This window comes from Myotis nattereri, assembly GCF_964212035.1.
Source record: "Myotis nattereri genome assembly, chromosome: 13".
NCBI lineage: Eukaryota > Metazoa > Chordata > Mammalia > Chiroptera > Vespertilionidae > Myotis > Myotis nattereri.
The window spans coordinates 39,015,756-39,040,971 of NC_138088.1; the positions used below are offsets into that span (position 1 = coordinate 39,015,756).

Here is a 25,216-nt window from a genome sequence, read left to right on the forward strand (position 1 = left end):
CTTTTTGTTACTCACTGTATTGATTTATGTATTTTGAATACATGCTACATTAAAATTCTTCAAAATTCAAAAAAATGCCAAGTTATAAAATGTTTTATTTAACTAGATTTAAACCATTATCAAGTACAACTTATCCTGTCTTCTCTAAGTAGAATTTGGCTCTGTTTTCAGTTGCTAAACTTTGCCCCAACTCTGTGGGACTTTGGTGACAAGTATGTGGCAATTATCTGCCTTCCACAGCTGGTGTAATGATTTGAAAAGTGCTTTGTCAAAATGACACTGATTTTTGGCTTGGTTTACAAATTACCCTGTTTTATTTATTTAAAAAAAAATATATATATATATTATATTTTATTGATTTTTTAGAGAGGATGGGAGAGGGATAGAGAGTTAGAAACATTGATGAGAGAGAAACATTGATCAGCTGCCTCCTGCACACCCCCTACTGGGGATGTGCCCACAACCAAGGTACATGCCCTTGACTGGAATCGAAACTGGGACCCTTCAGTCCGCAGGCCGATGCTCTATCCACTGAGCCAAACCGGTTAGGGCTTAAATATATTTTTAATTGATTTTAGAGAGGAAGGGAAAGAGAGATAGTAGCATCCTATATAACAAAAGCCTAATATGCTAAGTGTCCAGTCGTCCAGTCAGCTGTTCAACCAACCAAAGCATAATATGCTAATGATATGCTAAGGCTGCTCAACCACTCACTCTGACATGCGCGGACCACCAGGGGGCAGATGCTCCAACCTGTAGGTTAACATGCTGCTGGAGTCCGGCTGATCCCGACTGAGCTAGACAGGCTGAACATGCCCTAGAGCACTCCCATGGTCCCTCATCGGCTGGCCAACCTCCTGCATCTCTCCCCGTCCCCAATCGTGCACCAGTGGGGTTCCTCAGTCTGGCCTGTGCCCTCTAGCAATCTGGGACCCCTTGGGGGATGTTGGAGAGCTGATTGGTTTTGGCCCGATCCGCAGGCCAGCCTGAGTGACCCCACTGGTGCACATATTCATGCACCAGGCCTCTAGTCTTGATAAGAGAGAATCACTGATTGGTTGCCTCCTGCACACCCTCTCCAGGAGATCGAGCTTGCAACCCAGGCATGTGCCCTGATTGGGAATCAAACCATGACCTCCTGTTTCATAGGTCAATGCCCAACCACTGAGCAACACCAGCCGGGCTACCTATTTTAAATTCTTCCTTCCATATTATGTGAAAGGAAACACTAAAAGTCATATTTCACCTGTGAATCACAGACAGACAAAGAAATCCCCAAGGCTTTTCAAATTATCCTTTACCTATCAGGTTAAAATAAAAGTTGTTTTAGCCCTGGCCAAGTGCCTCAGTTGATTAGAATATAGTCCAATACACCAAAGGCTGCAGATTTGGTTCCCAGTGGGGGGCGCCTACAGGCAGCAACTGATCGATGTTTCTCTCTCACATCAATGTTTCTCTCTCTCTCTCTTCCTTTCTCTCTCTTTAAAATTCAGTAAAAGCATATCCTCAAATGAAAATTAAAAAGAAAAAAACGGTTTTTTTTAAGCTTAGAGCCCTGGAACATATTTTTAAAATCCTCACCCAAGGATATTTTTCCATTGATTTTTTTCTTGTTTTGAGAGAGTGGAAAGGAGCGGGAGAGACAGAGAAAAAAACATTGTTGACTGGTTGCCTTCCACACAGGGTTCTGACCTGGGCAGACTGCAACCGAGGTACCTGCTCTTGACTGGAATTAAACCCAGGACCTTCAGTCTGTGGGTCTACTCTCTATCCACTGAGCCAAATCAGATAGGGCCTTGGAATGTTTAACAGAACCTGGTCTAGAAGTCACTAACTAGATATTTCCTTTTATTCTACGTCCTACTATTTCCTCCCCACATTAAACAAAAATTTATAGTATAAAGCAGCGGTCGCCAACCTTTTGGACCTCGTGGACCACCAGTGGTCCATGGACCACCAGTTGGTGACTGCTGGTATAAAGCACATAACATGAGATCTACCCTCTTAGCAATTAAGCATACATTACAGTATCAGGCAGCTAACTCCTCAGTAGGGCTCAAGATCCACAGGGTGGGGTGACAGGTAATCCAGGGGGTGGGGCTATTGCTTTCCTCCAGGGGAGTGTACCACCCAAGAAAGATGGCGTCTGTGTTATTAGAGAATGACTGAGCACAGGGTTCCTGGTGGATCTCTCCCCAGAGCCACAAACCCAGGCTCTCCTCATAGAACTATAGTCCATGCCACCCTCCCTTCCTCTGCCAGAGCCCAGGTTAGTGGTTATGAATGAGATTTTGGGTATTGGCCCTTTAAGAGGGCACCTGTGTCTCTAGCAGACTTCCATCTCCCCCTGGTGGACAGAATTCCTGCTAATTTTCACAGCCAGACATTACATGGGAGCCTCTTCCAGGCTCTTGTGCTCTGGGCTGGGCAGCCTGGCTTGCAGTTGACACCCCACCCTTCTCAGGGGGAACCTTTGCAGCTGAGATTTCTCTCCAGAATCTCAGCTACCAGCTCTTTTCATGTCTCCACTCTCCCTACCAGTCTCAATGTGGCTTCTTCTGTAAATCCTTGGTTATAAGACTTCTCTTCAGCTAGTCTTCAGTTGGTTATTCAGGCAAATTGCTCTATATTTTAGTTGTAATTCCAGTTTGGTCTTGGGAGGAGGTGAGTGTACCATCTACCTACTCTGCCAAGACCATCTTGGATCCTCTAGGAGGGAAATTTTTTAAAAAAATATGTTTTTATTGATTTTAGAGAGAGAAGACAGGGAGAGAGAGAGAAAGAAACATCGATGAGAGGGAATCATTGATCAGCTGCCTCCTGCACACCCGCTACTGGGGATTGAGCCCACAACCCCGGCATGTGCCCGGACTGGGAATCAAACCAGTGACCTCTTGATGCATGGGACAATGTTCAATCAACTGAACCACACTGGCCAGGTGGGAAGGAAATTTTTTTTTAAACATTGAAATAAAGATTTTTAAAAAATCCATTTTTGTTTCGCTTAGGTGGGATTTATGTTTGAAATAAAAAATTCTCATTTCATTTTTATTTTAGGCCAAAAAATCCATTTTATAATAATTTTTCACTTGTATTAGCTTTTCTTGTCATGCAACAAGGATGCTTGCTGCTTCTTTACACTTATTCTTTCAAATATATGAATTCACCCACAATCTTCCTCTTTATAGCTCCCCCTCTTTTGCTTCTACACATTATTCTTTCAATTATTCATCACACATAAAATATCATTGGGGTCCCTATTCTTTCTCTATACCAGCACTTAATTTTCTACAGGCTTTGCAGACAAATGATATTCAGCACTAACTTTAATTACGACGTATATAAAAATGGCCTCTTTAAAAGTTTTTTCCCCTTTATTTTTTTCTTCCAAATTAACAGGCACCTTGGGTGAAAAGTAAAGACAATTTGTACTTGAGTACAAATAAAGACAATGAGTATAAATTGAGTATTTTTTATTTCAGAAAACCATTATTTAACTAGCTAGGTTGAAATAATATACTCAGGTTAAGGTAAAAGAAATGCATTGATTTTATGCATGTTGAATATTTTGCTGTTAGGAAATTTGTAGGTAAGATCTTGATTTAAAGTTTCTAAAATTACCTTTACCTGCTATTTCATAATCAAAGTGTTTCATATGTATATTCTAATGGTGTTTTAAAATTGTTTCTGATTCTTTAGCATCACCCTGTGATCCCACTTTTATCCTGGGCTGTGCTCCCTGCAATGTGATCTGCTCCATTATCTTCCAGAAACGTTTTGATTATAAAGATAAAGTTTTTCTAAACATAATGGAAAGGTTTAATGAAAATATCAAGATTCTGAGCTCTCCATGGATTCAGGTGAGGCCAAGACTGTTTCTTCACATCTTTATGGAATCCTTTATGCTCTTTTCTCCAAGAAGTCCACATCTGTGTGTGTACCAAGCCGTGAAGTGAATGGGTGAATGCCATAGTCCTTTCCCAGAGCTTAGCATCATGAAGTGCTCATCTGGGAAATTGGGCCGAGCCCTTTAATGATAGACCAGAAAAGAAATGCCCAGAATACAGATCTGGAATTCAACCCCATTGACCCTGTCCAGGATATTCCTGCTAAATTCCAAAGCCCAATTTCCCATAAAGTACTTTGATAACTTCCCAAAATCATGCCTATAATACTAAATGGACTTCTGGGTTCCTCTTGAAAGGATTCCATTACCCACAGGTCTTGTCATTAGTTAACACTTGGCGACTTCTTCAGTACATTAGTTGACAGAAATATATGTATTTGGGGAGGAAGAGAAAAACTCCTTCAAGAAGGGAGAATATTTGGGACCACAGATGCTGCTAGGGAACACTAACTGGGGTAAGAGTATTTGATGGTTTAGTTGGCATTCTAACTGACAAGGTAATTGTTTGGGGGATGACAAAATGATTGGGTACATGGTGTACGAACCATACACAGACATCACAAGTTTACCCTGTGCGAGTTGACATGTTCTGTACTCAGCCTAAAAGATAGTGATGTGGTCTTAAAGAAGTCACTTAACTGCCCTGTGCACAGTTACTTCATATATAAAATGTTGAGTTGTGTTTCATGGTTATCACCAGGACCCTCCCAGTTCTAAGATACTGATTCGTCTGAGGCTACTAGACAGAACTAGAAACAGCAAGGTTACATTTTGTGGGCTGTGTCAGTTTTCCCAAACTCCCTTCCCCTCTGTTGTTTCTAGTTCTGTTGTTGTTTTAGACTCTAAGCATGATGTATGCAGATAGAAGTGATTATCATCTTTGCTCCTCTGGTCAGAACTTTCACCCTCAAATACACCTATCAGTGTAGAAAGTTACATATTTGTAAAATAGAAATCCCCCTCAAAATGAAGACCATATTTTATTAATATTTACAGTATAGTTTCTGACTGGGGCTTAGCATATGGTATATGTCTTCATTAAGTGTTTTTTATCAGATAAACTATCCTTTTCTCTTCTAGATCTACAACAATTGCCCTGCTCTCCTGGACTATTTCCCAGGGAGTCAAAACAAAATATTTAAAAATGTTGATTTTATAAGAAGTTATGTTACAGAGAAAACAAAGGAACATCAAGCATCTCTGGACATTCACAATCCTCGGGACTTTATTGATTATTTCCTGATCAAAATGGAGCAGGTAACGTGTTAACAAGCATTCAGTTATTTGACTACTTGTGCATCTTGTGGTTCACTGAATACTTTTTGTATTTACCAGAGACATTTCAATGGTCAGGCAAGTAATTCTGACAAGCATCTTAAGGAAATATAGTGTGCATGAATCTACACCAAGCAATATGGAAGATATTCTATAGGTTGTTAAATAAACAGTGAACTGTTAAATAAGTGGACTACATTAATCCTGCATTTTAGGTACTAATAATTTACCTGAGGAGAGACAGAATGATGCCTGAGGTGAAAACAGAAACAATTACAAACAAATTAGAAAATACAGAATAGCATGCCACGATGTGAACATGGACATGACCTTGCCCACAGTTTATAAGAGAATGGAAAAGCATGGCTTTACCTTGCTGGGCTTCCTGCACATCCAGTGGTTGGAAATAACTCTTAATATATTTATAGTGAAGGACAGGGGAGAGGATTCAGAAGGGTGAGTGGTGTATATAGAGGTGTAGAGGTTGTGGTGAGAAATAGGTGGATGGAAGAGACAAGCCTTAACTGAATGTAAAATAAATGAATTGGCATAGGAATCGAGTTGGAAGTTGGTGTCGATAGGCATGAATCCTGCACCATTTGTTGAAAAGACTATTTTTCAGCACATGAATTGCCTTGGTACCCTCATAAAAAATCAATTGACTGGATTAAAAATGGTGTGGAGTAAGTGGATGCTACACAGACACGCTCCCAGGACCAAACTGGAATTGCAACTAAAATACAAAAAAAAAAAAAAAAAAATCCTGAATAATCAATGGGAGACTAGCTGGAGAGAACGCTGATAACCAAGGACATAAAGTGGAGACCGCCTAGAGACTGGTAGGAAGGATCTGAAACCAAGATTACTATGTCCAGCAAGGCTATCATTCAAAATAGATGGTCAAATAAAGAGCTTCCCGCACCAAAAAAAGGCTAAAGAAATACAGAAATATAATGGCAATAAATAATAACCCTGAATGTAAATAGATTAAATACTCCAATCAAAAGGCATAGGGTAGCTGAATGGATACAAAAACATGACCCAACTATATGTTATCTACAAGAGACCCACCTCAGAACAAAAGACACACACAGAATGAGAATGAAGGGATGGGAAAAAATTTTCCATGCAAACGAAAAAGAAAAAAATGCTGGAGTAGCAATACTCATATCCAACAAAATAGACTTTAAAATGAAGGCCATCACAAGAGACAACAAAGGTCACTACATAATACTAAAGGGATTGACCCAACAATAGGCTATAACCCTGGTAAACATATATGCACCCAATATAGGAGCCCCTAAATATATTTAAAAAAAAAACTTCTAGAGGACTTTAACGGAGAGATCGGCAACAATACAGTCATAGTAGGGGACTTTAACACCCCACTGACTTCACTAGATAGATCTTCCAGACAAAAACTTAACAAGGAAACAGTGACTACAAAGGACACACTGGATCAGATGGATTTAATTGACATTTATAGAACATTTCACTCCAAAGCTGCAGAATATACATTCTTCTTAAGTGCACATGGATCATTTACAAAGATAGACCACCTGTTAGGACACAGAACAAGTCTTTACAAATTCAAGAAGACTGAAATCATATCAAGGATCTTCTCAGATCACAGTGGAATGAAATTAGAAATCAACTAATGTAAAAACACCCCAAAACATTAAAAAACATGAAGGCTAATGAGCATGTTACTAAATAATGAATGGGTTACCAACGAGATCAAAAAAGAAATAAAAAAAAAAACAACTTACTGGTAAGGAATGAAAATGAACACACAACAACCCCACATTTTGGGGACACAGCAAAAGCAGTCCTGAGAGGGAAGTTCATACCATTATAGGCCTACCTCAAAAGACAAGAAAAATTAACAATAAAATATTTAACCTTACAACTTAACTAGAAAGAGAAAAACAAGAAAAGCCCAGAGTAAGTAGAAGGAAGGAAATAATAAAGTTTAGAGCAGAAATAAATGATATAGAGACTAAAAAACAATACAAAAAAATCAATGAAACCAAGAGCTGGTTCTTTGAAAGGATAAACAAGATTGATGAACCATTAGCCAGACTCATCAAGAAATAAGGAGGACCCAAATAAATAAAATCAGAAACGAAAGCAGAGAAATAACCACTGACACCACAGACATACAAAGAATTGTAGGAAAATACATATGAACAACTATATGCCAACAGGCTAGACAATGTGGATGAAATGGACAAATTCCTAGAAAAATATAATCTCCCAAAATTGAATCAGGAAGAATCAAAAAACCTGAATAAGCCAGTAACAACTGATGAAATAGAAGCAGTAATCAAAAAACCCCCACCAAACAAAAGCCCATGTTTAGACGGCTTCACAGGGGCATTTTACCAAACATTCAAAAAAAACTATCACCTATACTTCTCAAACTATTCCAAAAAATCTAAGAGGAAGGAATACTTCCAAGCTTTGTTTATGAGGCCAGCATTACCCTAATTCCAAAACCAGGTAAAGACATTACAAAGAAGGAGAATTACAGGTCAATACCCCTGATGAATATAGATGCTAAAATCCTCAACAAAATATTAGCAAATCGGATCCAGCAATGTGTTAAAAAGATCATACACCATGACCAAGTGGGATTCATTCCAGGGATGCAAGGCTGGTATAATAGTTGCTAATCAATAAATGTGATACATCACATAAACAAATTGAAAGACAAAAATTACATGATCATATCAATAGATGCAGAAAAAGCATTCGACAAAATCCAATACCCATTTTTGATAAAAACTCTCAGCAGAGTGGGAATAGAGGGAGCATATCTCAACAGGATAAAGGCCATATATAACAAACCTACTGCAAACATCATACTCAATGGGCAAAAACTAAAAGCATTTCCCTTAAGAACAGAAATAATTCAGGGATGTCCACTTTCACCCCTCTTGTTCAACATAGTACTGGAAATCCTAGCCACAGTGATCAGAAAAGAAGAAATAAAAGACATCCACATGGGAAAGAAGGAAGTAAAACTCTCATTATTTGCAGGTGACATGATATTGTACATAGAAAACCCTAAAGACTCCACCAAAAAACTACTAGATTTAATAAATGAATTTGGCGGCTCTGCAGCATAATTTAAGCCTTGGAGGAGCTGTAGTTGTCACAATCTCAAGATGGGCTTTTCAAAGCTGCCAGAACTGATCAAATTGAGGCTGTTCCAATCAGTGCTGCAGTTGAAGGATTTAAGGCAAAGCTTGTCTTTAAGAAAATTGAAAAGAAGCTTGAAGAAGCAGGGAAACAGTTTGTGAAGAAAAATGGCGGTATTTTGGCCTTTAAGGTGAAGGATGGCCCTGGGGGTAAAGAAGCCACCTGGGTAGTGGATGTGAAGAATGGCAAAGGATCAGTGCTTCCCAACTCAGATAAAGAGGCTGACTGCACAGTCACAATGGCTGACTCGGACTTGATGGCTTTGATGATGGGTAAAATGAATCCTCAGTCGGCCTTCTTTCAAGGTAAATTGAAAATCACTGGCAACATGGATCTGGCTATGAAGTTACAAAATCTTCAGCTCCAGCCAGCCAAAGCTAAGCTGTGAAGAACTTCCTGTGTCTACCTTTGAAAATCAAGATGAGATTTACAAATATACATCCACATATTTCACTGCCAGAACTTAGACTGAACCCATGCATTGGCAAATAGCATGAGATTTGTTTTTAATTGAGTGTGACCAATCCTGTTTTCCCTAAGCTCTGGGTGAACAGAGCCTGATGGTGTACTACTGCTTTGCTGAATTGCATACAATTGTGTGTTAAAATGTTCATATGGTAATTATGGTTTGGGATAAAATTGAGTTCCAGAATAAAATTAGGAACAACAAAATCCAAAAACTATGTAAACAAAAGCTATTGTTTGGTTATGAAGTATACCCACTCATTTTGCTTATGAAGTATATTTGAGGATTATTCTGCTGAAGATTCAACTTAAGTTTTCCTTGGGAGAACTAATGGAGAAACAAAATACCAGAAGCTGGCCAGAAATCAGTGCTGTGCACTTAATGACCTTAATCTGTTTTCCATTAATAGTTGTTAAAATTCTGTGCTGGGATTAAAACAATTAAAACGTATGCATTTTGTGCCATCATAATGGCATTTTCTTCCCAAATTTAAATAAAAGAAATATCAGAACTTGGGGGGAAATTTTGTAGCTGAACACAGGCCTATTTTTTTTAAATAAAAATATTTTTAGTTTCCTTCTTGAAAAACCAGTGTTAAATAATTTTAATAGTAAAATTTGCTTTGATATGCACAGTTTAAAAATTATCTCATATTAATTTAAGTTTATAAAGTTCAACCCTGTTATAATTTTTCTTTTCATATGTTTAGTGATTATCCACATTTATCTTTCTTCTTAGTTTTTCTAATGCTAATGTTATTTCTTATAACTCAGTAAAATATGGGATAAAATGGAAGAATATTTAATAGAAAGTTAAAATTGCTCTTCCTGAAAAATAAATAAAATAAATGAATTTGGCAATGTGGCAGGATACAAAATCAACACCCAAAAATCAATGGCTTTTTTATAGACCAAGAATGAATTCTCAGAAAGAGAAACTAAACAAATAATCCCATTTACCATTGCAACAAAGAAATTAAGATACTTCGGAATAAACTTAACCAAGGAGGCAAAGGACCTGTACTCAGAAAACTATTTATTCATTATCTATTGATGGACATTTGTGTTGTGTCTGCCTTTGGCTCTTATGAGTAATGATGCTATAACATTTGTATACAAGTTTCTTCATGGACCTGTTTTCATTTTTGTTGGGTGCATTCCTAGGAGAGGAATTGATGGGACCTATGGCAATGTTATGTCTAAGATTTGAGGAACAGCCAAGCTTTTCCATGGTGTCTGCAGCATTTACATTCCCACCAGCAGTGAATGAGGGTTCCTATTTTTTGACAGTTGCCAATACTTATTTTCTAATTTTTATAATTATTAAAGCTGTTCTAATGAATATGAAGTATCCTGTGGCTTTGATTTGCATTTCCTTGATGACCAGTGATACTGAATATATTTTCATGTGCTGTTACCTATTTCTAATCTCCAGATAAATGTCATTCAAGTCCTTTGCTTATCTTTGTTGTTGAGCTGTTTTGTTTTGTTTTCAAAAATTGCACCTTGCAGTTTGTATGTTGGCTTAACTTTAAAACAAATGAATTATTTTGGATTAACTGGAATTCTGGAAAATGAATTTGTCAAATAATTTCATCAAACTATTCCTAGGAAAAGCACAATCCGCACGGGGAGTTTACTATTGACAACTTGACAATCACCGTGTCTGATTTCTTTGGAGCTGGGACAGAGACGACAAGTACCACACTGAGATATGCTCTCCTGCTCCTGCTCAAGCACCCAGAGGTCTCAGGTACGCCCAGCATGGTGGGAGGGGTGAATTTCAGAAAAGACGTTGGAAAGACACAGCAAGGACATTCCATCTTGTTTCTCTTAGAGAAATGTCATTATTAAAATACCTCTGACCTGCTTTGTTTTGCCAAGTTTGAAGAAGGGATAATAATGGGACATCTTTCTAAAATATAGGCTGATGTCTGAGAGGAGTGAAGACGCTGTGGGCAGTAGCCAAAGCAATACAGTGCAGTCTGGATTTCCTGGCAGGCACACACCAGCATGGAGTGGCCTGGGACTGCACAGTGGTTTTATTATGAAAAGGCTACTCACTTTAAACAGTGGGTATATGCCTCAGAGATCTCGCCTCATTCTGAAAATGCAAGGTCCTAGCGGAAACTCTTCTTACTGAAGCATAAGTGAAAATCCTAGAGACTTACTTAGTGAGGCTGCCTGAGATCATTTCCATTCTAGAAAGTGTCCTAAAATTTGAGATTCACAAGCAATGTGGTCCTCTTCAGGCTTAAGATATTGCATAAAGGAATTTTGTTATTTCAGAAGTCTGTTTCCAGAAAGGAGTTGGTTGCCAAAACAAGATCTTTTCCAAGCACTTTATATTAGAAATATACCTTTTTAAAAAAAATCCTCACCCGAGGATATTTTTCCATTGATTTTTAGAGAGAGTGGAAGCGAGAGGAAAAGACAGAGAGAAATATCGATGTGGGAGAAATACATCAATTGGTTGCCTCCTGCACTAGCCCTGCCCAGGGCGCGGGTCAGGGAGGAGCCTGCAACCAAGGTTCCTGCCCTTCAAGACAGAAATTAAACCTGGGACCCTTCAGTCCGCAGGACAATGCTCTATCCACTGAGCCAAACTGGCTAGGAGAGAAATATACCTTTATAGAGTTACGGTTATGCATAGCAGTTTAGAAACACACATTATTTTTTTCCTGTGTTAAAATCCCACTAAAATGGTTACAACCTATTGCAAATGAGAATTAGTCTTCTAAAGCTGGATAAGAGGAGGTCAGGAAACAGCCAACAAATCCTCAACAAATATCTGAAATGCAGAGAGCATACAGAGGGGAGATAATGAACTCTGTAGAGAGGATGAAATTGTAACCTCAACTGTCAGAAGAGGAAGTTCCATGAGGAGGAATCTTTGTGATGCTTAGGATATATTCCCAGAAGTGGGGACGCTAGGTCAAAAGGTAGTTTCATTGCTAAGTTTTTGAGGAACCTCCATACTGTTTTCCACAGTGGCTGCACCAGTCTGCATTCCCACTAGCAGCGCACGAGGGTTCCCTTTTCTCCACATCCTTGCCAACACTTGTTGTTTGTTAATTTGTTGATGATAGCCATTCTGACAGGTGTGAGCTGACACCTGGTTTTAATTTGCATCTCTCTGATGATTAGTGATGTTGAGCCTTATTTCATGTCTGTTGGTCATCTGTATGTCCTCTTTGGAGAAGGGTCTATTTAGGTCCTTTCGTGCAATAAGCCAGTCAGTGAAAGACAAATACCAAATGATCTCACTTACTAGTATATGTGGAATCTAATGAACAAAATAAACTGACGAACAAAATAGAAACAGAGGCATGGATACATGGAACAGACCGACAGCTGACAGAGGGGAGGGGTTGGGTTAGTCTGGGTGAAAAAGGTGAAGGGATTAGCCAAAGAACATATGCGCATACCCCATGGACACAGACAACAGTGTCCAGAGGGAAGTGAAGGGCTAGAGCTGGGTGGAGGCAGGCAAAGGTAAGGGGAGGATGGGGGGGGGGGGGGAGAGGGCGCGGAGATTGGGCACATCTGCAATAGTGTCAACAATAAAAATCAAGTTTAAAAAATTTGTTTCCCTACATCCCTATAAGTTTTGGTATTTATTTATTTATTATTTATTTATTTTTTTAAATTGATTTCAGAGAGGAAGGGAGAGGGAGAGAGAGATAGAAACATCAGTGATGAGAGAGAAGCATTGATTGACTGCCTCCTGCACGCCCCACACTGGGGGTTGAGCCCGGAACCCAGGCATATGCCATGACTGGGAATCAAACCGTGACCTCCTGGTTCATAGGTCGATGTTCAACCACTGAGCCACGCTGGCTGGGTGTATAAGTTTTGGTATTTAGAAGTACCAGTGTCAAAGAAGATAGAAGCAGAAACAGGCTGGAAAGGTAGCTCTCCCTGCCCAAGTCCCTTTTTTATTTAAAAAAAAAAAAATTTATTGACTTTTTACAGAGAGGAAGGGAGAGGGAGAGATAGAAACATCAACAGAGAGAAACATCGATCAGCTGCCTCCTGCACACTCCCCACTGGGGATGTGCCCGTAACCAAGGTACATGCCCTTGACCGGAATCGAACCTGGGACCTTTCAGTCCGCAGGCCGATGCTCTATCCACTGAGCCAAACCGGTCAGGTCTGCCCAAGTCCCTTGGACAACTCCTTTTATCAGGTAACTGCTTTTCCCCAATACAATGAGGGAGGTTTACTTTCTAGAGAAATGACAGGGAAAGAGTGAGGTGTAGGGCTTTCAAGAAACGTTAGGTAATTATCTATTTCTAGAATTCAGAGACTCTTAGTGTCTTTCTCCATCCTACTTCCTGAAATTCAGCAGCCAGATTTTTAAAAACTCCAGAGAGTGAACAGGTCTGGAGGAAAGACCTCCATAGTTGCCGTGCAGATAGAAAATTCCCTGACACGTGTATCAGAGTGAATGAAAGAAAAGCATCCAACCCAAGACACAGGGTCATGAATTTCAGAACATGAGGATTAAAAAGAAAATCACAAAAACATTCAAAGAGCTGCATCATTTCGTGTGTAAGGACTGGGATTCAGACACCATCAGAATTCTCAAGAGTAACTATCAAACTGTACATTGAAGAGTATATTCTCAGACCTGTACGTTTGACAAAACCTTTACACCCCAACCCCCTTGTCGTTTTTTCACCCAAATGTCTGTTTCCACGTCAGAGGAAGCCATGGGCTCAAGAAATCAGGAGGGCTCAAAGGAGAAGGAAACTGTCAGGGAGCTTGCTAGATGCCAGGCCTAGGAAATATCCACTTCAATATGATTAGGTGGATAAAGCAGGTGTGAGGGGAGACACCAAGCAAAAAAGAGAAATGATTGATTATCTGAGGATTCCTAATAACGGGGAAATTGTTATTAGGAGTTAGAAGCATCTACCTCAGTATTTAGACATAATTCTAAATCGACAGTGCCCTTGGCGGTCCCGGGCCTGACTCTTGCTTCAACAGTGTTTGGACAGAACAGACCCCGGGACGCCCCTCCTTCCAGCCTCCAACCACCTTCCAGCTTCTTATCCAGTCACCACCTTCAGAGCCACCTGCGGGACCAGCCAACACACCGGGTGTTTTCCTACCTTAACTCCTTACCAAACAACCATGAGCTCCCAAACCGTCAGAATTATTCCACCAAGGGGGAGGCTGCCGTCAACCGCCTGGCCTGCATCTGCAGGCTCCCACCTACCTCTCTCCAGGGCGCGGGCCATTTCTTCCCCGAGTTGGCGGACAAGAAGCGCGAGGGCGCTGAGCGGCTCTTAAAGTTGCAACACCAGCGCGGTGGCCGCGTTCTCTCCAGGACGCGCTGAGCCTCCCCAAGATGAGTGGGTGAAACTCAGGGCCATGGAAGCCGCCATGGAAGCCGCCAGGGCCTTGGAGAGGAACCTGGCCAGGCCCTGTGGGAGCTGCAGGCCCTGGATCTACCCACAGCCCCTCAGCTCTGTGAGTTCCGGGAGAACCACTTCCTGGGTGAGGAGGGAGGAGGTGAAGCTCATCAAGAAGATGGGCGACACCTGGCTCCCCTCCGCAGGCTGCCCGCCCCCAGGCTGGGCTGGGCCAGTATCCTTGGAAAGGCTCACCCTCCAGCACGACTAGGAAGGAGCCTTTGGAGCCCAGAGGCCTTTGAGGGGCCCACTATGCATTTCCTGGTGTCTGGCTTTTACCTGAGCCTCTCCCCGAAACTGCTAGCCATTCTTTTAACCACCCTGAAGCCCTCCTCATGCATTGGACCAAATGAAACAATAAAGCTTTTTGGAGAGGGAGAGGGAGAGGGAGGGGGAGAGGGAGGGGAGGGAGAGGGAAGGAGGGGGAGGGGAGTGGAAGGGGGAGAGAGAAATTCTTAATGAAGATAGAGAAAATTATGAATTGAATGAAAGAATCATGATTAAGTCCAAGAAAGTACCAAAAATGAAACATAATCATAGTCGTCTTACCAGAGAGGATATATAGTCAGGATGATGTTGAAATGTGATCTAACTATATTGGGGAAAACAGAATAAAGGGAATTGTGTGCATGTCTGTCTGTATTTTGTATGAGGTGGGGATGGAGAAATTCTCACCTTCCTTACCAGGAAATCAGATATTGTCTAAAAATAGGCAAGTAAGAAATAGAAGTCATTATTTATTTATTTAAAATAGACTTTTATTGACTCTGAGGAGCTAATTAAAGCTCAATCTAGAGATTCCAGCAAAGCAGATTCCAGCAAAGCAGAACCTATATGATCAATTGCTATTCTTGTTGTGTTCATGTAAATAATTAGGCCAAGTTAAAACTGGATCTAATACAGTAAATAAATTGGCCTTCATTTGGTTCTTTAATAAAAATGAGCATGATTTCAGGGAAAGAAATTGTGTTTCAACAAAAATCTAAAAAATAAAGTAAAAAAATAAAAAATAAAAATAAAATAGACTTTTATTGATTTCAGAGAAGAAGGGAGAGGGAAAGAGATAGAAATACACAAAACATACAAATACACAAAACATACATTATCATTTAACTTTCCATCCCACATATTATTTTGATATAAAATTATATTTGATGTCCTATTTTTCTTTGTACAAGGACTTAATTTCTCAACCATTTCATCATTTCTGTTTATATCATGAGGTATACTTATACAGGTATGGGTTGATGCATCATAAATCTATCTAGTAGGAGAGCTGTATGTATCTACATGGCAATTATTTCTCTATGTCTGGGTGTATTTCTGGGCATATAACTGATGTTTATAATGACATCAAGACACCCTAGTGCTGCATGTATCCCTGAATCGGTATGTAAATACGGTATACATTTTCCTGTTTTCCATCTGTCTTACTTATGTTTTACCAGCTAAAGTCCAGGAAGAGATTGACCGCGTCGTTGGCAGAGAGCGGAGCCCCTGCATGCAAGACAGGAGTCACATGCCCTACACGGACGCCATGGTGCACGAGGTCCAGAGATACCTTAACCTCCTCCCCACCAACCTGCCCCATGCGGTGACCTGTGATGTTAACTTCAGGAACTACCTCATCCCCAAGGTAAGATGTGTTTCACCCACACTGACCTCAGTGGTCTTGGAGGTCCCATTTTCACAGTGTGGTTGGTGTTCATCTTCTGTCGACACAAGATGAGAGAGGGGCAGACACCACACTGGTGGCAGCTCGAGGGACTCTAGTCTTTCCAGTTGCGACTATCAACCTCTATAGCAGGTTCTGACATCTGACAGTGTCGGCCTTGCAAATTTGTCCTACTTCTTTAATATTGTTTGGCTAATGTTAGCTGCTTTACATTTCCAAACTAATGTTAATATCAGTTTGTCAGTGTGCCAAAACAATCTGCTGGGGCTTTTACCAGGGTGTCATTAGATCAATTTGGAAAGTCTTAACATCATGACACATTTAATCTTTCAATTAATAGGTATGGTATACACTCCCAATTGGGAGGGGGTTTTCTCTAATTTTCCTTTTTTTTAAAAAATATACTTTTATTGATTTCAGAGAAGAAGGAAGAGGGAGAGATAGAAACATCAATGGTGAGAGAGAACCATTGATTGGCTGCCTCCAGCACATCCCACACTGGGGATCAAGTCCGCAACCAGGGCACATGGCCTGACCGGGAATTGAACCGTGACCTCCTGGTTCATAGGTCAACACTCAACCACTGAGCCACAGCAGCCGGCCTTTAATTTTCTTAATACATTTTTTCAGTGCATGGGAATATAATTGATTCTATTGTTTTGATGACCTTATATATAGCAACCTTGCTAAATTTAAAATCATTGCTGGTAATTTGTCTCCAGGTTAATCTGCAATTTCTACATACATCATCACCCTGCTATCTGCGTTAAATATCCTTGTTTCATCCTTTATTTCTAATTTTCAGGAAAGTGGAGGTTTAACATCTCACTAGTGAGAATGTTTTGGTAGATATTCTTTATAGATTGGGAATTTTACCTTCTTATTTTTCATGATTTTTTTGTCCTGAATGTGTATTTGATATTTTCATATCAATTTTCTGCATCTATTGGTATGGTTGCATACTGGCTTCACTTTCCCACTCAGTGTGCCTACACAGCTGGATTTGATTTGCTACATTTTGTTTAGGACTTCTGTATTTTTACTGATAAAACATTTTTGGTCTACAATTTTTCTTCTTCAAAATTTTCTTGTCATATTTCTGCTATGAAGGTAATGCTGGTTTCAAAAAAGTAGGTGCCCTAATGAAGGTTTATTTTGATTGTCTTCCCTCTTCTTCTTGTGGCCACTTAGTCATGTCTTTGAAATGCATGGCTTATTATTTGTCCGTGTCACAGAACACTTCTCAATGATGTGAGGTTGACTTGTGCTTTATTTTGGTCCTATCTAAAGAATATTGCCACTAAAGGGACTGGTGTAAAAAGAAGAAATAAAAAGCTAAGAAAAAACAGGCACACACAAAAAATAGAAATGGCTACAAACAAGTACCTTTCAATAATAACTTTAAATGTAAATGGACTAAATGCTCCAATCAAAAGACATCGAGTGGCTGGATGGATGAAAAAACATGACCCATATATTTGCTGTCTACAAGAGACCCACCTCAGAATAGGGGACTCACACAGACTGAGAGAGAAGGGATGGAAAAATATCTTTCAGGCAAATGGAAATTAAAAAGAAAGCTGGATAGCAATAATTAATATCTGACAAAATAGAGCTCAAAGTGAAGGCCATAACAAGAGATAAGGAAGGCCACTTCATAATACTAAAGGGATCAATACAACAAGAAGACATAACCCTGATAAACATATATGCACCCAATGCAGGAGCACCCAAATACATAAAAAAAAAACCGTGGAAGGTATCAAAGGAGAGATTGACAACAATACAATCATAGTAGGGGACTTTAATACACCACTGACATCATTGGATAAATCCTCTAGACAAAAAATCAGCAAAGAAACAGCAATCCTAAATGACTCGATCAGATGGACTTAATTGACATCTTCAGAACATTTCACCCCAAAGCAACGAAATATACATCGTTCTCAAGTGCTCATGAGACATTTTCAAAAATAGACCACATATTGGGTCACAAACAAAGTCTCCCCAAATTCAAGAAGATTGAGATCATACCAAGCATCTTCTCAGACCACAATGGCATAATATTAGAAACACTATAATAAAAACAACCCAAAATACTCAAACACTTGGAAGCTGAATAGCATGTTATTAAATATTGATTGGGTTACCAATGAGATCAAAGAAGAAATTAAAAACATCCTGGAAACTAATGACAATGAAAACACAACAATCCAAAACCTATGGGACACAATGAAAGCAGTCCTGAGAGGGCAGTTTATAGCTCTACAGGCCTATCTCAACAAATAAGAAAAAATGGTAGTAAATCATCTAACTCTACATCTCAAAGAATTAGAAAGAAAGTAACAAGAAAAGCCCAGAGTGAGCAGAAGGAAGGAGATAATACAGATTAGAGCAGAAATAAATGGCATAGAGACCAAAAAAACAATACAGAAAATCAATGCAACCAAGAGCTGGTTCTTTGAAAGGATAAACAAGATTGATGAACCTCTAGCCAGGCTCACCAAGAAGCAAAGAGAGAGGACCCAAATAAACAAAATCAGAAATGATAGAGGCAAAATAACAACAGACCCCATAGAAATACAAATGATTGTTAAAAAATACTATGGACAACTGTACTCCAACTAACTACACAACCTGGAGGAAATGGACAAATTCCTAGAAAAATACAACATTCCAAAACTCAATCAGAAAGAATCTAAAAATCTCAATAGGCCAATAACTATGGAGGAAATTGAAGCAGTCATCAAAAAGCTTCCAGCAAACAAAAGCCCAGGACCAGACGGCTTCACAGGGGAGTTTTACCAAACATTCAAGGAAGAACTAAAACCTATCCTCCTCAGATTACTACAAAAAATTCCAAGAGGAAGAACACTTCCAAGCTCATTCTATGAAGCCAGCATCACCCTAATACCAAAACCAGGTAAAGACAACACAATGAAAGAGAATTACAGGCCAATATCCCTCATGAACATAGATGCCAAAATCCTCAACAAAATCTTAGCAAATCAGATCCAGCAGTACATCAGAAAGATCATACACCATGACCAAGTAGGATTTATCCCAGGGATGCAAGGATGGTACAATATCCACAAATCAATAAACGTGATACATCACATAAACAAATTGAAAGAAAAAAAACCACATAGTCATATCAATAGATGCAGAAAAAGCATTTGACAAAATCCAACACCCATTTTTGATAAAAACTCTCAGCAAGGTGGGAATAGAAGGATCATACCTCAACATAATAAAAGCCATATATGACAAACGCACAGCCAACATCATACTGAATGGACAAAAACTAACACCATTTCCCCTAAGTACAGGAACAAGACAGGGATGCCCACTCTCACCACTCCTGTTCGACATAGTTCTGGAAGTATTAGCCATTGCAATTAGACAAGAAGAAGAAATAAAAGGCATCCAAATTGGAAAAGAAGAAGTAAAACTGTCCTTATTTGCAGACGACATGATATTATACATAAAAAACCCTAAAGACTCCATCAAAAAACTATTAGACTTAATAAATGAATTCAGCAATGTAGCAGGATACAAAATTAACGCCAAGAAATCTATGGCATTTCTATACACAAATAGTGAACTTACAGAAAGAGAGACTAAAAAAACAATCCCATTTACCATTGCACCAAAAAAATTAAGCTACCTAGGAATAAACTTAACTAAAGAGGTTAAAGACCTCTACTCAGAAAACTACAGGACGTTGAAAGAAGAGATAGAGGAAGACATAAACAGACGGAAGAACATACCATGTTGGATTGGTAGAATCAACATCATTAAAATGTCCATACTACCCAAAGCAATCTATAAATTCAGCGCACTTCCCGTTGAAATACCAACAGCATATTTCACAGACCTAGAACGAACTCTCCAAAAATTCATCTGGAATAAAAAAAAGACCCTGAATAGCTGCAGCGATCCTGAGAAAGAACAAAGTAGGTGTACACCCCCCCCCCCGATAATTTCAGTACCCACCTGACACCATATATAGTTATTATATTATTAACTATATTTTTTTAAATATAGTTTTTATTGATTTTTTACAGAGAGAAAGGGAGAGAGATAGAGAGTCAGAAACATCGATGAGAGAGAAACATCGATCAGCTGTCTCCTGCACACTCCCCACTGGGGATGCGCCCGCAACCCAGGCACATGCCCCTGACCGGAATCGAACCTGGGACCCTTCAGTCCGCAGGCCGACGCTCCATCCACCGAGCCAAACCGGTCTCGGCTATTAACTATGTTTTTATGCTGTACTTTACATCCCTGTGACTATTCAACATTTATTTATCTTATGTGCTCACCACACTAAATCGAGTAACCATCTGTCACCATGCAAAGCTATCACACTACTATTGATTATTATATTGCTCTTTGCCTTATTTATCCATCCCTTCCCTTCTACCCTCTGGCAACCATCAGTTTGTTCTTTGCTTCTATGTTTTTAAGTCAAGACTAACAATCTACATGGCAATGATAAGACTAACAGTTGTATTTATTGTCATGACCACAGAAAAGATTATTTTTTATTAGATCAGATGTCTGTTTATATAAGCCATATGAACAGATAACTCCAGACATTTCAAGTTCCAACTTCCGTTTTTTAAACCTTCCATTTTAAACCATAATTCCCCTATGAGATGAGTGAAGGTTGAAGTCATAAAATAAAGTAGGTGGTGGGGACATACAGCAGTGTCCAAACGCGGTGATGAGCAGAATGGATTCAGAAGGCCTGCCACCCTAGGACCCATGTACTCAGCACTTCAGATGCTATTGGAATTCACTTTAGCAATATCTTGTCACTGGTCTTAAACTGCTCGTTGTTTATTACTTGTTCTCTCTGGCTCACAATGCCACTGCCCTTCTTAGGACCTAGGATTCCTCATCTAGAGATCATAAAATTGGACTAAAGGACTTGCAATCTTTCTTCCAGCTCCACTTCTTCTTTTTTTTTTTTTCAAATTTTAACAGCCAACAGTTAGTCTTTTTTTTATATATAAACATATTTTTATTGATTTCAGATAGGAAGGGAAAGGGAGAGAGAGATAGAAACATCAATGATGAGAGAAAATCATTGATTGGCTGCCTTCTGCAGGCCCCCCACTGGGGATCAAGCCTGCAACCCAGGCATGTGCCCTTGACTGAATCGAACCCAGGACCTTTCAGTCCACAGGCCAAAGCTCTATTAACTGAGTCAAACCAGCTAGGGCTCCACCACTCCTTCATAACTCACTTTACCTTCTGTTTTTTCCAGGGCACGACCATTATAACAAATCTGACTTCTGTGATGCGAGATGACAAAGAATTCCCCAACCCAGAGAAGTTTGATCCTGGCCACTTCCTGGATGAGGGAGGCAACTTCAAGAAGAGTGACTACTTCATGGCTTTTTCAGCAGGTAATACAAATTTATTTTCTTCTCTTTTTTTCAAAATATGTTTTTTTAATTGATTTTTTTTTTAAGAGAGAGAGGAAGGAAGGAGAGATGGAAACATCAATGAGAGAGAAATATCAGTGGGCTGCCTCCTGCACGCCCCCTAATGAGGGTTGAACCTGCAACCCAGGCATGTGCTCTGACCAGGAATCAAACCGGCGACCTCTTGGTGCATGGGATGATGCTCAACCGAGGCACACCGACTAGGCTACAAATTTATTTTCGTTGGTGCTTCATGGGGCAGGATATTTTTTGGGAATCAGTTGGAACTTACGTAGCCCTCACCCTGGGAATGGTAGAATTGCTCTTTGTCCATGGCCAGAAGCACCTCTCCCCAGGCCCACACACTTTCTCTCCTCATGGCCCACCCTTGTTATTAGGCCAGATCACTGGGGTTTTGGAGAGTTGACTCAGTTCTTCCAAGTTCAGAAATGAAATCTGAGCTTGGTACTGAAAATACAAGAGACGTGCATGCATCCCAGCCCAAAAGAACAGTGTGGTACAAAACTGGAAACTTCAGGGTGTGTTGGAGATTGATGAAGAGTAGGTATACGTAGAGCAGGAACAAAGGCTATGGGAATGTGAAGAATGATCATGAAACATCAGGCTACAAACAGAAAGTACAACCAATGTATGTGTGTTTCTAGGAAAAGGCTGGTAGCAACCTGAAAGAGAAGTTATAAAGTGAGAACACTTAATGAAATACTTGGTACAGTGCTGATTCTCAATAAATATTTGTTGAAAGAAGAATACCTGTTAGGATAAGACAGTGGTTGGCAAACTGCGGCTCGCGAGCCACATGCGGCTCTTTGGTCCCTTCAGTGTGGCTCTTCCACAAAATACCGACTTCCGCGCATGGGCCACGAAGTTTCAATCGCACTGTACATGCGTGCCCGCACGTGGTATTTTGTGGAAGAGCCACACTCAAGGGGCCAAAGAGCCGCAGTTTGCCGACCACTGGATAAGATGTTGGGTGGACAGGATATATGTCCACCCTTTGTCCATCTGCTTATCCAACCATTCTGCCTGCCATCCATCCATCCATCCAACCATCCAACCAACCATTAATCAAATAATCACTGCACATTCCCTTCCTGGCATCCAGAAAGTCAGTGTTCAAGGATTATCTACTCTCTGTGTGTGTTATTTTTCAGGAAAACGGATGTGTGCAGGAGAAGGCCTGGCCCGCATGGAGCTGTTTTTATTCCTGACCACCATCTTACAGAAGTTTACCTTGAAAGCTGTGGTCGATGTAAAGGACCTTGATGTCACCCCAGTTATGAATGGCTTTGCTTCTGTGCCACCTCCTTACCAGCTCTGCTTCATTCCTGTGTGAGGAAGGACAGACCTTCTGTCAGCAACTCCCTCTCATCTGGGGCATCGTTCATCTCTTTCCCTCTTCATCCCCGTCCTGGGGGTCCCTTCTCTGACCTCTCCTCTCCTCATCACCCCCTTCTCTCAAGATCCAGGATTATCCAGCCTCCATGAAAGGAGCATTTCCTGAGTCTCACTGGGCAATGGATCTGCTCTTCTCCATACTCTGAAACATTTGCATTGGCCACACGTATGCTAATATGATGCTGAGTGGTACTGTGTAGCCAATATGAACAGAGCAAGCTGATTACTGTGCGCCAGGGCAGAGCCATTCTCCTCTGCGTGTTCTCAATAAAAAGCATCATTTGCTGAGCCCGTTCTCAGACTTCCTTCCTTTGTGCATAAGGCAGGTAAAAAAAATAAAAGAAAGTAGCCTAGCCGGTTTTGCTCAGTGGATAGAGCGTCGTCCTGCAGACTGAAGGGTCCCGGTTCAATTCCAGTCAAGGGCATGAACCTCAGTTGCAGGCTCCTCCCCGACCCAGCCCCTGGTCGGGGCACGTGGAGGAGGGAACCAATTGATGTATTTCTCTCTGTCTTTCCCTCTCTCTTCCAGTCTCTAATGGAAAAACATCCTCGGGTGAGGATTAAAAAAAAAAAAAGTAATACAAAGAGGCATGCTGGTCCTCCTAAGGCTAAGCACAGAGAAGGACAAAGGGGACGCACACAGGAAAGCTCTCTTGGCTGTGTGTCACTTAGAGTTACTTGAGGTTTGAATTTTTTTTTATTGTTTTTTTAGGTTTGAATTTAATAGAGAGAAAAATTGTGTTCAGGAGCAGTTTCATCACTGGGATCGGGATCAGTAATAGCGAGGAAGTAAATACAAAGGAAGCCACAGAAACCTAAAAATAAAAATCAGAGCAGAGATTAAAGAAACACACGTGTAAACAGGAAATCAATAGAAAAAATTAATGAAAAAAAGCTGTTTTTGAAAGTTCAGTAGAATTGATAAACCCATATAGCCAGTACCCCCTGAAAAGAGAGAAGACACAAATTACTGTTGTCCAAGCGAAAAGAAGGGCCATTGCTTTGATGCCATGGACATTAAAAGGATCATAAAGGAATATTATGGACAACTCTATGCCCACAAATTTACTAACCTACGTGAAATGGGCCATTTCCTTAAGCACAGTCTGTCAGAACTGACAAGAGAGAGTCACAGCAACAGGTCCTTCGAGAAGAACACGTGAATCTGGTGGGGCCTGTGATCATCCTGGGAGCTCCTTACCCCGGAACCCTCCAGGGAACAGGGGCAGCTCTGAGGGGAGAAGGGAAAGCCCTGTGGAGGTGCAGCTCATGTGAGGAATCCCATCTGCATGCCCACCCTCCAGTGCACCTGCACTGCTGAGCGGGGCCTCACCGCTACCTGGACCCACACGGCCAGGGCACCAGCTCTCAGAGCATCCAGCCTCTGGCCCTCCACAAACTTTCACCACTCACCACCCAGTTCAAAGCTATTATTATTTTTTTAAAATATATTTTTATTGATTTCAGAGAGGAAGGGAGAAGGATAGAGAGATAGAAACATCAATGATGAGAGAGAATCACTGGTCAGCTGCCTCCTGCACGCCCACTACTGGGGATCGAGCCCACAACCCAGGCATGTGCCCTTGGCTGGAGTCGAACCTGGGACCTTTCAATCCGCAGGCTGAGGCTCTATCCACTGAGCCAAACTGGCTAGGGCAAAGCTATTATTTTAATCAACAGATATATATTGAGGCCCAGAAGCATCTTTTGCTTGCTCTTCCCACGGGGTTACAGATAACATGAAGATCAAGGAAGAGTGTTTTGATAAACCAAGGGATTCTAGTATCTGAACTGCTCACAGAGAATGTGTGCCTTGAGGAGAGTGGACGCACCTGTGGGATTGAGATCTGCTACTTAGAGTATCTAGACCAGGGGTGGGCAAACTTTTTGACTCGAGGGCCACAATGGGTTCTTAAACTGGACCGGAGGGCCGGAACAAAAGCATGGATGGAGTGTTTGTGTGAACTAATATAAATTCAAAGTAAACATCATTACATAAAAGGGTACGGTCTTTTTTTTTTTTTAGTTTTATTCATTTCAAACGGGCCGGATCCGGCCCGCGGGCCGTAGTTTGCCCACGGCTGAGCTAGACTGTACAACAGAACAAGAGCAACATAACTGATTTCTATTTAATAAAACTTCTGAAAACTGTTATCACCGTCAAGATGCAAAGTGAACACAAGCGAAACTACTACGCGCTTGTTCTTGGCTGAACAGCTTTGCCCTCAGACAACCCTGCTTGCACACTATACCCCTCCAGGATCCGCCCGATCTGGGGGACTCTCCAGTGACTTCCATGAACTGTTTTCTTGTAATTTCTCCAGATTGAAACATTGTTCTCCGGGAGAAAGTGAGATTTGTCGAGCTACTCCAGCATGGCCAGGATTAACTTCTCCACCTTATCACCGGACTTCAGGAA

At 40.6% G+C, this 25,216-nt stretch overlaps 2 protein-coding genes across 3 annotated transcripts in view; both read left to right on the top strand.

The window, feature by feature from the left end:
* Positions 1–23,084, top strand: part of LOC308528637 (cytochrome P450 2C19-like) — a gene marked incomplete at its 5' end in the record, with an annotated part of 83,140 nt that extends 60,056 nt beyond the window's left edge. For both annotated transcript variants that reach the window (XM_081104356.1, XM_081104355.1), the window contains 6 exons: positions 3,700–3,860; positions 4,988–5,164; positions 10,463–10,604; positions 15,720–15,907; positions 21,222–21,363; positions 22,554–23,084. In XM_081104356.1, the coding sequence (XP_080960482.1) occupies positions 3,700–3,860; positions 4,988–5,164; positions 10,463–10,604; positions 15,720–15,907; positions 21,222–21,363; positions 22,554–22,735 (992 nt within the window). In that variant the 3' untranslated portion in view covers positions 22,736–23,084. The remainder of the gene's footprint in view (positions 1–3,699; positions 3,861–4,987; positions 5,165–10,462; positions 10,605–15,719; positions 15,908–21,221; positions 21,364–22,553) is intronic.
* LOC308529149 (sterol carrier protein 2-like) lies at positions 5,856–8,774 on the top strand (the record flags this gene model as incomplete). Its single annotated transcript, XM_081105179.1, has 2 exons — positions 5,856–5,865; positions 8,368–8,774. The coding sequence occupies 2 exons, from the start codon at positions 5,856–5,858 to the stop codon at positions 8,772–8,774; spliced, it is 417 nt and encodes a 138-aa protein (XP_080961305.1).
* Positions 23,085–25,216: the final 2,132 nt, after the last annotated feature.